Here is a 13,377-nt window from a genome sequence, read left to right as displayed (position 1 = left end):
CCAGCCGTCAAGACAAAGCTCGACATCCCAACATGACTGTCCACCATTTTATTCCTTCTTACATGTTCTAACTTATTTCGTAATTTACATTCTATTCATTATTAGCATATCATCACATATATCATCAGGGGAGAAAAACATACCGCTCAACGGGAGTGAGACCAAGCAGGGACATGCCGTTGTGGAGCACAATTCGGGCAGCATCGTACAGACCCATACGGGCCTTCTGAAGCTCGTCCTCGCTACCGACAATTCGGAGGTGGTCGTAGCTGGAGCTAAGGACGTGGGTCATCTTGAAGAGGTATGTCAAGATGGTCGTAGGCTCGAGAGTCTTGAGAGTGTTCTGGACGACATCGGGCCACTGGCTGAGAAGTCGGACGAGGTCGGTAGCGTGCTTCTCCTTAAGAAGGCTGAGGTCGGCAGTGGCGAGCTGCTCGTCGGTGAGGTCGACTCGTCGGCGAATAGAGCACAGACGAGCGTGGGCGTACTGGAGGTAAGGACCGGTGTCACCCTCGAAGGAGGTCATGACGTCCATGTCAAACTTGTAGTTGTTGATTCGCTTTCCAGACATGTCCTGGACCATGACACTGCTGATACCGAGAATGTCGGCAACAGCCTCAGGGTTCTCAACCTGAGAGTACTTGACCTCGTTCTTTCGCATGACCTCGTGCATCTTGTCGGCGACGTCTCGGAGAATGTCGTCAAGGAACTTGACGGTACCCTTTCGGGTGCTCATACCCAGAACCATACCGAAGTTGATGTGCTGGCACTTCTTGGCAATATCCTCATGGCCCATAAGCTCAATGGTCTTGAAGAGCTGCTTCAAGTGAAGATCCTGCTGAGAAGCAACAACGTAGATCATGTGGTCAAACTTGTACTTCTCCTGTCGGTTAAGGAGCTCGCTGATATCTCGGGTGAGGTAAAGAGCAGTGCCGTCCTTCTTTCGGAGAATAACCTTCTCGAGACTCTTACCAGGCTTGCCAGCGACGTGCTTGGAGAAATCGATCAGAGTAGCACCGTTGGCATCCTCAGTGAGTCCCTTCTCGGCGAGAATCTTGGCAGCCTTCTCCATGTCCTCCTCAGGGACCTGGGACTCTCCGGAGTACTCGTCGTACTCAATGTTGAGACGAGCGTACGTCTTCTTATAACGAACAATGCTGAGATCTCGGAATCGTCGCCACAATTCAACAGCCTCCTTGTCACCATCTGTCATTCGTCGGAAGTACTTTCGGGCCTGCTCGTCCAGGGAGCTGGCCTCAAGCTCAGTGACATCCTCACCAGCGTCCTTCTTTTCTTTGATCTTGGACTTCTCGTCCGACATCTCGTTGTTGATTCGGACGTAGAGGTTGAACAAGTGGTTAATGGGATCAGCCTTGAGAGCCTCCTCATCACCCCACTTCTCCCAGGCAAGAGCCAGCAGACCGTACTGCTTACCCCAGTCACCGAGGTAGTTCATTCGAGTAACCTCCCAACCAGCGCTCTCGTACAAAGAAGCGAGGAAACCACCAATGATGGTACTTCGAAGGTGACCAGCGTGGAAAGGCTTGGCGATGTTGGGCGAAGAGAACTCGACAATCATTCGCTTCCTGCCAGAGTTGGGGTCGTTGGGGTCTCGAAGACCATTGTAAGGGTTCTTGCCGTAGTTGTCGCCTTGCTTTCGGATCGTGGGAATAAGCATGCTGGTCAGCTTGTCAGGCTTGAAGAAGAAAGAGATGAAGGGACCAGAAGCAGTGGGCTTCTCAATAAGAGGAGACTCGGGGAACTACAGCGCTGGGTCAGTCATGGTCAACAAAAGCAATTGAATGCGCCTGACCTTGGAAGCCCATTCCTCAGCAAGCTCTTGAGGCTTCTTGCCCTTCACACGGAGGGCAGGCACAGCGAGGATAGCATCACCCTTGTCGAGAGTCTGAGTCCACTGGATGGCGGGGTAGATAATGGCGGGATCAACGCCAGTAATGGGCGCCAGAAGGCTTGTGATGTGAGATCGGTAGATATCGACGGGGTTGGTGTCAGGGTGACAGTTGGGGTAAGACTCGATATTGTTGATGCCAAGCTGCTGGAGCTGTTGGGCGAGGGCGTTACCGTCGGTCGCCATTGTGCGTATAGATCTAAAGTAGGAGGGGTACTTGTACTGCAGGGACTGGCGAGTCGAAGATAGAGAAAGGGCTTGGGTCTGTATTGGAGACCGTCGCAAAGTCGAAGAGGCTTTATAAAAGGAACGAGAAGTAGAAGAAGAAAAAAGTGTGGATGGAATGAAGCGCCGCGCGAGCATCAATGGCGATTCCGGGTGTGACTCAAGTGGGCTCAAGGGTTAACAAAAAGGCTTTTGACTCTTTCTTTCTTGCAGTAGACTGCGGGTCATTCGCTGCAGAGCTTGGAAAACCGCGGGGCACGGCAGCCTTGAAATTCCGCTCCGATTTTACCCCTCCATCATCAACTCGAGGTGCCTCGAGATGTCTTATGATTCGTAAAAGCTTGAAAAGGGTCTCACCATGACTCGATACAGGCACTGTCATCAGTCATCGAACAGTGACACATTTAATCGCTGATCTCCGAGCACGGAGACTTGACTGACGACTTATGAACAAAGTAACTGATATCAATTTGAATTGTAAAGATTGAACACCACTAAATCGCTATTGTTTTAACCATTGAAAAGCCCGTGATATATGCCAGACGATTTTCACACCCTAACATGAAGTAACCCATCCGGAGCTCTTCAGAATAAATCGTACAAATTAATGAGAACCAAACCCAGAATAATGAATATTTTGACGCGCCGTAGTTGTGGGACATCCCGTCAAGAAGCCCATTCAACATGCATTAGAAGGGGTATAACAAGGAAAGGTTTAGACATTGTGATCACCATCTTGCATGTCGTTGGTGCCGAACTTTTTCCCGCTCTGCTTCTTGCGGGCAATCTCCTTGCGCCACTCGAACATAGTGTTGGGCTTCTCCTTGATGGCCTGGCGAAGCTTCTCATCACTGCGCTTCATCCAGGCATTGGGAGAAGCAGTGCTAACTGGGTACAGGGGCATGCTGTTGTGGCTGAGGAGGAAAGTATCCGGCTCGCGCTTATCGTGAGACGCAATAACATCCAGATCAGCCGCAATTTGCTCGCAGTAAACCTCGAGGGGAAGATCGTTGACGTCCTGTCCGAAGGGGTTCTCGATTTCTTGACCGATGAAAAGAAGACCGAAGATGATGTAAGCTGCAACGATGGTAGCGGGAATAGTAATCCATTCGAGTTTGTCAACAAGCTGGAAAGGAAGGACGAAGACGTAGATGAAGGTAATCTGACTAATGGCGATAGTGTAGGCAATGGGGAGAGGAGTGTTGAGGACTCGGTCGCAGCCCGTCATGCAGTCATTCATCGCCAAAAGCTGGTTGTATGCAAGAGTCTGCTGCATAGGGACATCGAGCTGTCCTGAGGCAACCATGCGATCGATTGTAATGGCGAGGTGGTTGAGGATTTCGAGAGGGAGGTTACCAAGAGGCTTGTCAGTCTTCTTAAGAGCCTTTCGTGGGTTACTTTGAGCAAATGACACGCCGAGGTACTCGCCAACAGCCTTGAAAACGTTCTTCTTCTTGAGAGAGATGCAATCGGGATCAGCTGCAGTAGCCTCTTTGGCGAAAGTGTTGAGATGACCGATGAGATGCTCCATATCAGGGTACGCGCTGTAGGGCTCAAATCGCAAGGCGTGCTTGAGGGCGACCGAGAATGCAACGACAAGATTCATCGCGCCAATCTTCTTGAGGATTGTCTCGCGGGGATCCTGGTCTGGGACGTCCTTGCCATGAATCCAAATGACGCGACCCATTGTCTGAGAAGCCAGTGTAAGTGTGCCCCAGTAACGACGACCTTCGGCATAACGCTCGTAAGCAGTCGAGGATCGGAAAGACAGACTAAGACCGACGACGAAACCCAGAATTGTGAGCAGAACAGAGTCGACATTTAGAGTGTGAACCCTTTTATCGATGACAGTGATAGCAGTCGACCAAGCTGCAATAGCGACCAGAGGAATGATCAGCTTCGGCATGATGGATCCGTGCATTTGCATCATGAGAGGCCATTTTGAGTGCTTCTGGATATCGCGAGGACCAGTGAAGTAGTCATCCAGGTCGAGAGAAGTTTGCTTGCGGAAAAGGGCAGGGTTGATGCCAACAGCGGGCGAAGGGGGAGAGCGAACATTGTCGAGAGGGATCTCGAGACTGTGAAGGCGCTTCTCGTTGGTGCTGGTCATACTTTGAAGACGTGTAGGGTCTTGAGGTGATTCAAGTTTCTCCTGAGTGGCCTGTGTGGTGTCGATAGTTGGTCGATTGACAGCCGTCGTGGCTGTATGGCCAGACGTGGCAGAGTAGCTGTCGCCCATGTTGCCGATGAACTCGATCGATATGAAGGTATCTCACACTTGAGAGAAATGCAGATCCTGCCAGCAGGCGTATGAGGATTGGAGCGTTCGATGCTTAGTAAAGAAAATACGGAAGAGTGAAACCGTGCTGTGGAAAGGGAGAGGAAGCCTAGAAAAGAGGCAAGAGCCAGTGAGTTGAATTGTTATAGCAAACGAAAGTAAGAAGGAATCGAGAAATGCACGAACGGGGGCGGAGCCTGTTTTTTATTAAAAGGGAAAGAAGAAGCCCATGCAGTAGAAAGTGGACGCTCCTGACCTGATATGGAATTGAAGTTGATCGAGAGTACAGAGTCCAGGAGCAAACAAGCTAGACCACATCTACCACCCTACAAGCTTACACGCTGCCAAAGTGGAGGTGGTCTCAATGCCGCCGCCACTCAGGAACGCTCCCACACCAATCCCTCAAAGGGAAGCCCCTGTAACGTCTGATCCTTTCTTCGTCGCTATTGGCTACTGTACACCATTACGGCGCCGCCGCCTCGTTCTGGGGGGAACTGAGTTTTGTGGTCTCAGCGGCAGGGCCCGCCTGGGCAAGAGAACTAGGGTCACTTTCAGTGTAAGTGATCCGTAAATTTTGACTGATTCCTCATACTGTGCTGACGGACTGACTCCATCCAATGTGCTGTGCTGTTCGGCGCTACCAGGTCGAGGCCTTCAACGCACAACGGGTTTTTGAAACGCTGCTTTGCCCCCTTTTATGCACGCTACCATGTTTAACGGTTTGTTTTTTACTCGTCACAGCGGCAAAAACAAAATTCGTCAGGTTTAACCAAAACATCTCATATAAACTGAACACAATTCGTCATGCAGACTCACTTGGCTATGTGCATCCGCCATCATATTCATAAAAGGCCCTCTGTCTTTGGTGGACCCGTCCGCCATGTCTGGGTCTGAGACAGATGCAAATCAGCGTGACACTGCCCATGTCATGATACTTCTTTGTAACGGGCAATAGAAGGGACGATCGAAAGTTCTAGGGATGGCAGGACACGATCGATTTGGATGGTGCAACGTCCATATGGGAATGCATGCGAGTTTCAGGGGGTCGAAGTCTAATTGGAACCTTGGGCGATGTTCGCACACTGAGCGACTGTCGATGACCTTCCAAAGCAGGGGGCGCGTCTAAAGCCAAGTCAGGACAGGATATTCGAGTGAATATCTCCAATGACTCTCACCTGATCCTCAATTGGCTGTTATGAAAGGAGGTCCGTGACGTGGACTAAACGATGAGTGACAATCAATGACAAAGCCGACAACATCCCTTGCGAAACAATGGGTCCTCTGAACAAAACAGACAAAAAATAGGATGCACAGCCCCCTGTGGACTCTGGAAGAACATCGGGATCCAATGACAAGGGACGGGACAAGACTTTCACGGGGTTTTCACTGTCCTTCATCACCGAACTAGCGAGGAATTAGAGTCGTAACTAAATTATAGTGAGGACTCCACATGAAGACTGGCGTTGTCTAAATTTAATACGACAGTTGGCCGCCGATTGGTTTTCTCGTAGGAAGCCGGAACTAGGTACCTACCTTTCTTTCTCTGTTCCGTTCATGTGCCCATAATTCTTTGTCAACATCCGTAGTTCGCAGATATATGCAGACATCAACACTCCGTATGCACTCCTTGTTCGTACATACAAATGGCAACCTTCTTTGTCTGATCTACGCTTCACCACCCCCAACATCGCGCACAGTATCCTTCACAGTCCGCCAGAACCTGGTCTCATCCTTGCGAGCCAATTTCCTTCTAAAATCTCCAGCGTCTCCACTGCGGGATACGCGTTGCACTAGAATACCAAGCTTTTCTCAGTGAGTCCGTCTGTTGATCAGTTTTGATAGTTTATCTGGGCCACCCAAAAAGCCAAGTTTCTCACCCGCGACTTGGCGTGAGAGTTTGACTTTGTTGTCACTACAGCCCCATTCGCGTCGATGCACGTAAGATTGTTCGCGTAGAAATTCGCCCACAACCCTATGCACTCAATACTTGGCAACTTCCCATTTAGAGACGGAATCGTCCTCGTGCCTAGTTTCTTTTCGGATTCATTTTTCGAATGGGATTTCTTTGCAGGACGATCCATTGGAGCCGGTGTGAGACCGCCGAGCTCTTTACTGAGCTGGAGTATTCACCCCAGTTGGTTACCACCGATATGAGGCGACTCCAGGCGAAAAAGCGCAACAAGGGCCCATGTTTTGGCCCCCGACTCGTCAGGCCAGGGTTGGAACATGGACGTCGATTTACGCAGGTTCATGCCTCGCCAATATGCGGTCAGCCGCCAAGCTGAATTGTAAGTGAACAAGCCACTCAAGATCCATATTATTCACCGTGATCGACTGGTCTCGACTCAATTGGACCTTCTCTATATTCTACCAAGATATAGCGAGTCGATTGATGCTCTTCTGACTCACAGTTTGTCCCATTACCGTTGACCATCTTTCACCGTCGTTTGGACTACAGCTGGCGGCTTCATCTTGTTTCATCGTAAGCCTCAAACCTCTGGCACTAGTGTTGGCTTGCAAAATGAGTCTAGTAAGGCCGCGGAGAATTATATCCTCTCGAATGGGACAAGTTTGCAATAAGCACTAACTGAGACAGGAGTCCAGCAAGCCTCTGATTTGTAGGAAATTAGATGGTCAATAACAAATCGGCAGAGTCCCTGTAATACGAGAGTTATTTCCTTCCTCTGGACAACACCACTGACTGCTGCGCATGTGAAGTCGCCGGCAGAGTCTCACACATACTCCTTACAGTTCGATCACTATGTCAACTGCCGTCGTTCTCGATATGTGTCTGGCCTGAGAGCTTATGTAGGTCAAGCCCCTATTATGTTCCTTAAGATCGTGCGTTGAGATGAGCCTATGACGTCTTGTCAAAGCAAATACTTCGTAAACTCGATTACCCGTATCCGTGACAGGTGACCTTACCAACACCTGAGCCGTGTGTAATCTCGTCTGATTTAGTTTATTGTTGTCCTTTTGTCTTGAGCTTTAGCACCTATGCCTTCTACCGCGACAACACCCCCTTAGCCAATAGTCTTGCAGGCTCGCATGGAAAATAAACAAGCGGACGAAGGCGACTGCCGTGGTGTAGGAGAGGGAGCAGTGCATTGAATAGTTCGTACAGCCTCAGCAGAACTAAAAGCTCTTCAGGCTTAGAGTGTGAACAAACAGGCAGTGACAGAGACAAGGCATATTGTCCCAATATCATATTACATTTACTCGTCACCGTTCGCAACGGGCCAGTAGTCGATAACTTCAAGATGTAAGAGCTTAAAGTCAACTGCCACAAACTTAAAGGATGGGTGGTGGGTATCGGAAAAGATGCCCTCTAAGCAATGTTTCGAATGTGAAAGAGTTTGGAGGTTTCGTTCACGACGATCTGGTTACTTCATACAACTCGGCCGGCTAGGAGCTACCTGGTGGTATCATCAAACAAGTTACGTGATGTCCCAATAGCATTTTACAAGAATAAAATGTCGATGTAAATGGCCTTTTCACTTGTCAAGTAAAAAGCGATGTCGCTGATTTGGGATCGTCACGTCGTCGAGCTTGAGATCAAGCCAAGGGGTGTATTCTTAAGACTCTCAGTTTACCATATGGTTGACTTAATATCACTTGAATGCGATAGAAATGGATGGCCGAATAACTGGTCTAAGTCCTGATTGACATTATTTCATCTCTTATGTCCTCGGTGGCTAAGTTTTACATACCCTGATGCACGGCCAACTAACACAGAGACGAAGACTTCCGGCGCCATCCCATGTTGTGCATGCCTCTTATCAAGCTCTTGTGGGGCTCCAAAAGTGGCATGTTTTGTCAAATCTGGAACTTCAATGCCTCAATTAGAAGATCTTTGTTGATCATGGACGATCTTAGGTCTGGGGAAGGGCAAGACTAAGACAGAGTGAGTAAAAGCGATTGGACTGTGCAATTGACAGTGAACGATAAGGTTACTATCGATCCATTTTTGTTGTGGAATATTTATGATAATGATTGCAGAACATGCAAGTATTTAGAGTAATATCGACAACAAGAATCTCTGGTCTATCCAGGTCGTTGAGTAACTATCACTATCTCGCACTCGAGTTTCTATGATGTCTAATGATTAGGTACCGTACGACGTAGCACGTGTCACTGGCTTGGCGAGTCGGGTATCGTGCATCACCATGAGAGTTTCAACCTTTGACCTTTACCATTCAAGGTCAACTAAATTTTATCTTTACTTTGATAAACTCTTATTGCATTCCAGGTAAGTCACAATGATGTAAACAACCAAACAATATAATTAGAAGATCGTTCCTGATCGCCAGTCTTGAAGTCAGCGGCTCAGAAAATCGCACTAAGACAGGGGTCCTGGAATCCATATCCGGACAAGCTAAGCCACTGCGGCGTTGAAGGGTCTAGTCAGGCCCCATTCAAGGGCGAGCTCCAGCTGTCACTTCAAGGGATGATCCAGGACCCCCTATGAACGAAACCCAACTGTTACGAGTATCATCAATCCTTGCTTCAACTCCAACATCAGGACCTTGACGACTTTCTTTTGTCCTCTTTCTCCGCCAACCGATTCCATTGCCCCCGAATTGACCTACATCGATCCGATATTTTGACCGCCATGGCTGGTCACTGGGCCCCTCGCCAGCGCTCGAATCGAGCCCCCATCATCGCCTTTGTCCTCTTCGTCATCCTCGTCTTCTACTACCGCGACATTCTTTTGGGATCAAATACACCGGCGCGCAAACATAGAAATGACTATCCGACACTAAATCTCGAAGATGATGCTGTCGAGATGGTGGTGGCGAGCATGAAGCACGAGAATGTGTCGTGGCTCGACGAATACCTTCCTGAATGGAAGAAGAACATCTACGTTGTCGATGACAACAAGGCTAAGCTGACTGTACCCATGAATAAGGGTCGCGAGGCCATGGTCTTTCTGACGTATGTTTCTTCAAAGACAGATTCCATCTCTTTCGCTAATGCGCTGTAGCTACATCATTGACCGATACGACTCCCTGCCCGGGAACGTCGTCTTCCACCACGCCGAGCGCTTCCAGTGGCATAACGATAACCCCGACTACGATGCTCTTCCTCTCCTCCAGAACTTCCGTTTCGACAACCTCAAGAAGGTCGGCTATGCCAACTTGCGATGTGTCTGGGTTCTCGGCTGTCCTGCTGAGATCCGACCCATCAAGGACGAAGCCCCTGCCAAGGAGGGCGAGCCCGTTCACGCCCGCCACGTTTACAAGGCCGCTTTCCAAGAACTTTTCCCTAGTCTCGAGATGCCCGAGGAAGTCGGTGTTACATGCTGCTCCCAATTCGCTGTCCGTCGCGAGACTATCCGCCAGCGTCCTCGCGCCGAATATGTGCGATTTCGCGAGTGGTTGATAGTATCTGCTCTTGGCGATGACCTCAGCGGTAGAGTCCTTGAATACTCTTGGCACAGTACGTTAACACCCCACATGCTGCAATTTGCTGTTCAAATACTAATTCTTCATTTAGTTATCTTTGGCAAAGACCCAGTCCATTGCCCGAATGCCGCCGAGTGTTACTGCCAGAACTATGGCATGTGCGATATGAAGTGCGAAGCCGACAAATGCGAAAGCCAATACACACTCCCTCCCTTCTCAACCCTTCCCAAGGGTTGGCCCCAAATTGGTTGGAAGGGAGAGAACCGTGGCTGGCAGGGTCAACCTTGAAAGAATAGGAAAACAATCACGATGAATTTGCGTCGTTCTTTTTGAAGTATTTACGATCGAAGAAGTTTCGCTATCCATTTTCGCGAAACTCTGCGCTGCACGATTAATTGTAGACCGTTATGGGTTACGTCTTGAAGGGAGATACTCAAGATCGTCCCTTGTCTCTGGGTTTCTGGAATTATAACGGGATGGGCGTCTGGTATTGGGTTTGGCAATCTGCAATGTCTGCGCTGGGTAGAGAGGTCTCTGTAACATTATCATGAGATAATTTTAAAAGCTCAGTATACTATGAATGGTATTGCATTAGAAATGAAGTCAAAGACAGACCAAAAGGGCGAGGCCAAGTAATCACATTCCAATGAATTCTCATCATCTCGTTCCTGAAACTTTCGCCTTGATTTTCGGTCCCCCACTCGGAAATAAGGCCCCACCCCCACCTGTTTCCATTCAAGCCTCAGTTTGAAGTTCACCTACAACTCATCTCAATCATCATTTGAGCTTCGCACACCACAGATATCCACTACATTTACGCTATTGTTATTGAACACACAGCGACGGCCATTCAATATGGATTCCACAGCTTCTGCCAACTTGCTGGGTAAATTGAACCCACCTACTCTCGAATTGGCTTTCAGTATGCTAACATCCTCTAGACAAGCACAACAAGCTCATCTTTGAGATCCTCAGAAGCTATCGTGATCTGATGAACTGCGCCACAGTCCAAGGCATGGATAAGTCCAACCCAAAAGACTATGAAGCTCAACAGAACAAGCTCAACTTCAGAGATCCTGAAACAATGGCAGCTGCTGAGATACGGACACAAAGAAAGTTTGACCAATTGGTAAGTCAACACGCATCACCAGCTTATCGCAAACTCACACGACGCAGTATGACAACATCAAAGAGCTTCTCGCTCTATCGCGCACAATCAAGGAACTATGGGTGTTTGGACCACTCGATCGAGCAGACGCTCATCGCCAAGAGAAGGAAGTGCAGATTGACCGCGACGTGAACGAGGTAGCGCGTCTGTTGGACAATTTTGACATGAAGACCATGAAGGAGCTCGCTGAGCGCAATGGAGGAACTTATGAACCTCAGGCTTCTTCGTCAGCAGCAGGACCTTCGACTGCGCCGCAACCATCTGAACAACCGTCTGCGACTGGAAACTAGGAGAAACAAGGCGGAGAAGATGTGGTATCGCCAGCGAGCTCGGCGACACTCGGCAGAGAGGAGAGTGATACGGGCGATAATACTAGGAGATTCGAGCGGTGAGGGGCTCGCTGGTGAAGCGCGGAGACGACTGGTTCTGAGAGGCGTTTGGGAGTTGGGCTTTAAAGTAGGTCTGCAGTGAGATACCCAGAGATTAGATACTCTCACTCTTTGTTTAATTCAGTTCAGTTTCACACATCCATGTTAATATCAGGTTCCTGATATGCTGCGTCTAATGGCTTGGTCTTCATCGCAGTGCGGCGACTTGGACTGGTGTTCGGTGTGGTTCGTCTGGCCTTATGAGGCAGGTATCCAATCCGCTATCTGATAGGAAGGAGCGGTTGCCTCATTTTGGCAACTTCCTCTTCTCTGATCATCTTACGTCAAGCTCGTTGAAGATGCGGCAAGAGCCTGCCTCGTGGCTACGAGAAACGTGCCTTCCCGCCGACCATGAGATTCGTCATCCACCACGCCCTGCCTGATTGCCTTCCACCCTTCCGTTCTCTTCTCTCTCTTTGCTTCTCCCCTCATCATCTTCCGTATCAGAACTTTTTAATCTCATCCCCATTGCCAACCCGGCCTGTCACTCTTTTCATTCACACACGGTCCTTTCATTTACACAACAGTTCACCATGTTCTCCCGTCTCTTCATCGCCATCCTTGGCTTCGCGATCGCCCTTTGCCAGGCTTCCGACGGATCGTACCAGCCGACTCCTCAACACTTCAAGTACTGGGGATGTGCGACTGTAGATGCCGCTGGCTTCAGCAACCCGGTTCCCCTTCCCAATGGTGTCTTGACTCCCGAGATGTGCAAGGCTGCTTGTGCCTACCACATGTTCGCTGCTGTATCCCCTGGGTAAGTTCTGGGAAAAGCTCTTCCTCGTCCACTTGCTAACAGACCCAGTGCCTGCCGCTGCGGAGACAACCCCAACGCCATCAAGGCTATCCATGAAGGCTTCTGCAACAACCCATGCAACGAATCTCCCAACTCCCCCATGTGTGGAGGTGGCTGCCCTGAGGACGGTGATACCGGTATCTCGAACCTCTTTGTCATCCAACCTGCAATCATCCAGCCTGCCGAGTCTCAAATCGAGCCGGGCAATCAGAGGAACCAGCATGAACCATCAACAGTTCTCGTTCCCGTCTCTACTTCGGTGGTGTCATTTGCGTCAGCTGCACTCCCATGGCAAACATCGTCCTCGTCAGTGGCACCAACCCTGCCACCAGGCCAGGTCCCAATCTCTCCATCATCAACAGCTACTGTTCAAGGACCCCCTCAGGATGGGAGCCTTCTTCCTTCATCTGGCTTTGTTCCTGTCGACCCACCCACTACTTCTGTAGGCCGGGTTATGGCGACTATCACGTCCACTATTCACGTTCAACCCAGTCTCACTTGGCCGGACGATGAGCCTCCCTCAACCCCAGGGGCCCCAGTGGTAGATCCAGTCTCAGTTTCGGGGGGTACCGGAGTTGTCTCCGCGTCGGCGTCCGAATCTTCTCTCGCTGGTGAGACCCTATTCACAGATACGGACCCTGTGCCTACCCCCTCCTCGGCTGTTACCGAAGTGCCCATGTCGGAGGGGAATCACTTCGAAATCAAGTTGTTAGTCACATTGACTGAACTGCTGCTCATCGCTGTTGTACTCGTTTGAGAGCGAAAGACAATGACAGTGCTCGACGTGATTTTTGGAATGGTGAAATGGCAGTGATAGGTTCACAAAGATGAGCGATCAATGTACTGGGATGCTATGGTCATCGGATTATTATGACATTTTAACGGGAAGGAATTAAACGTGATGGCAGTTACATTTCACGAACTATCGAGCATTTTGGCAGGGGCGTCGGGCGTTGTTTTCTCATCACGGGCTTTCAGATAAGACACAATCTGTGCAGATGACAGCTGTAGACGTGAAATCAATAAAATGAACGTCTCAAATGTTCAAGGCACTACACTTCGGTTTTTGATGGTTGTTGGTTGTGAGCTCCGAAAATAGACCAATTTACATGAAGCATAGGGTAAGCAGTTGTATGGATCTGACGTAAATCCTTCATGGCATGAGCTG

General features: G+C 49.5%; 5 protein-coding genes across 5 annotated transcripts; 3 read left to right on the top strand and 2 right to left on the bottom strand.

Annotated features, from left to right (window-relative positions):
• Positions 1-84: 84 nt before the first annotated feature.
• Positions 85-2,095, bottom strand: B0J16DRAFT_317905 (uncharacterized protein; the record flags this gene model as incomplete). The annotated part of the gene is made up of 3 exons (XM_046125401.1): positions 85-91; positions 144-1,762; positions 1,814-2,095. The coding sequence occupies 3 exons, from the start codon at positions 2,093-2,095 to the stop codon at positions 85-87; spliced, it is 1,908 nt and encodes a 635-aa protein (XP_045984148.1).
• A 496-nt stretch (positions 2,096-2,591) lies between these two features.
• B0J16DRAFT_336690 (Bestrophin, RFP-TM, chloride channel-domain-containing protein) lies at positions 2,592-4,647 on the bottom strand. Its single transcript, XM_046127266.1, has one exon. It carries the CDS (start codon positions 4,371-4,373, stop codon positions 2,850-2,852), a length of 1,524 nt encoding a protein of 507 aa, XP_045984147.1. The 5' UTR covers positions 4,374-4,647; the 3' UTR covers positions 2,592-2,849.
• Positions 4,648-9,024: 4,377 nt separating this feature from the next.
• B0J16DRAFT_382113 (uncharacterized protein) lies at positions 9,025-10,105 on the top strand (the record flags this gene model as incomplete). The annotated part of the gene is made up of 3 exons (XM_046131215.1): positions 9,025-9,347; positions 9,397-9,851; positions 9,909-10,105. 3 exons carry the CDS (start codon positions 9,025-9,027, stop codon positions 10,103-10,105), a joined length of 975 nt encoding a protein of 324 aa, XP_045984146.1.
• Positions 10,106-10,558: 453 nt separating this feature from the next.
• B0J16DRAFT_412712 (uncharacterized protein) lies at positions 10,559-11,512 on the top strand. Its single transcript, XM_046133338.1, has 3 exons — positions 10,559-10,703; positions 10,759-10,946; positions 10,994-11,512. Exons 1-3 carry the CDS (start codon positions 10,673-10,675, stop codon positions 11,273-11,275), a joined length of 501 nt encoding a protein of 166 aa, XP_045984145.1. The 5' UTR covers positions 10,559-10,672; the 3' UTR covers positions 11,276-11,512.
• B0J16DRAFT_336683 (uncharacterized protein) lies at positions 11,513-13,278 on the top strand. Its single transcript, XM_046127265.1, has 2 exons — positions 11,513-12,170; positions 12,219-13,278. The coding sequence occupies exons 1-2, from the start codon at positions 11,947-11,949 to the stop codon at positions 12,964-12,966; spliced, it is 972 nt and encodes a 323-aa protein (XP_045984144.1). The 5' UTR covers positions 11,513-11,946; the 3' UTR covers positions 12,967-13,278.
• Positions 13,279-13,377: the final 99 nt, after the last annotated feature.

The sequence above is a fragment of the Fusarium flagelliforme genome (genome assembly GCF_020744385.1).
Source record: "Fusarium flagelliforme strain FIESC 12 MPI-CAGE-AA-0113 chromosome Unknown B0J16scaffold_3, whole genome shotgun sequence".
Classification (NCBI taxonomy): Eukaryota; Fungi; Ascomycota; class Sordariomycetes; order Hypocreales; family Nectriaceae; genus Fusarium; species Fusarium flagelliforme.
This window is presented reverse-complemented; position numbering and strand designations above follow the sequence as displayed.

Bases quoted from the DNA above. Each gene is read 5' to 3' on its own strand.
- B0J16DRAFT_336690 (XM_046127266.1), bottom strand. From the start codon at position 4,373: ATGGGCGACAGCTACTCTGCCACGTCTGGCCATACAGCCACGACGGCT.
- B0J16DRAFT_412712 (XM_046133338.1), top strand. From the start codon at position 10,673: ATGGATTCCACAGCTTCTGCCAACTTGCTGG. The intron at 10,704-10,758 runs GTAAATTGAACC...AACATCCTCTAG, and splicing joins AGCTTCTGCCAACTTGCTGG to ACAAGCACAACAAGCTCATC. The intron at 10,947-10,993 runs GTAAGTCAACAC...CACACGACGCAG, and splicing joins AAAGAAAGTTTGACCAATTG to TATGACAACATCAAAGAGCT.
- B0J16DRAFT_336683 (XM_046127265.1), top strand. From the start codon at position 11,947: ATGTTCTCCCGTCTCTTCATCGCCATCCTTGGCTTCGCGATCGCCCTT. The intron at 12,171-12,218 runs GTAAGTTCTGGG...TAACAGACCCAG, and splicing joins TTCGCTGCTGTATCCCCTGG to TGCCTGCCGCTGCGGAGACA.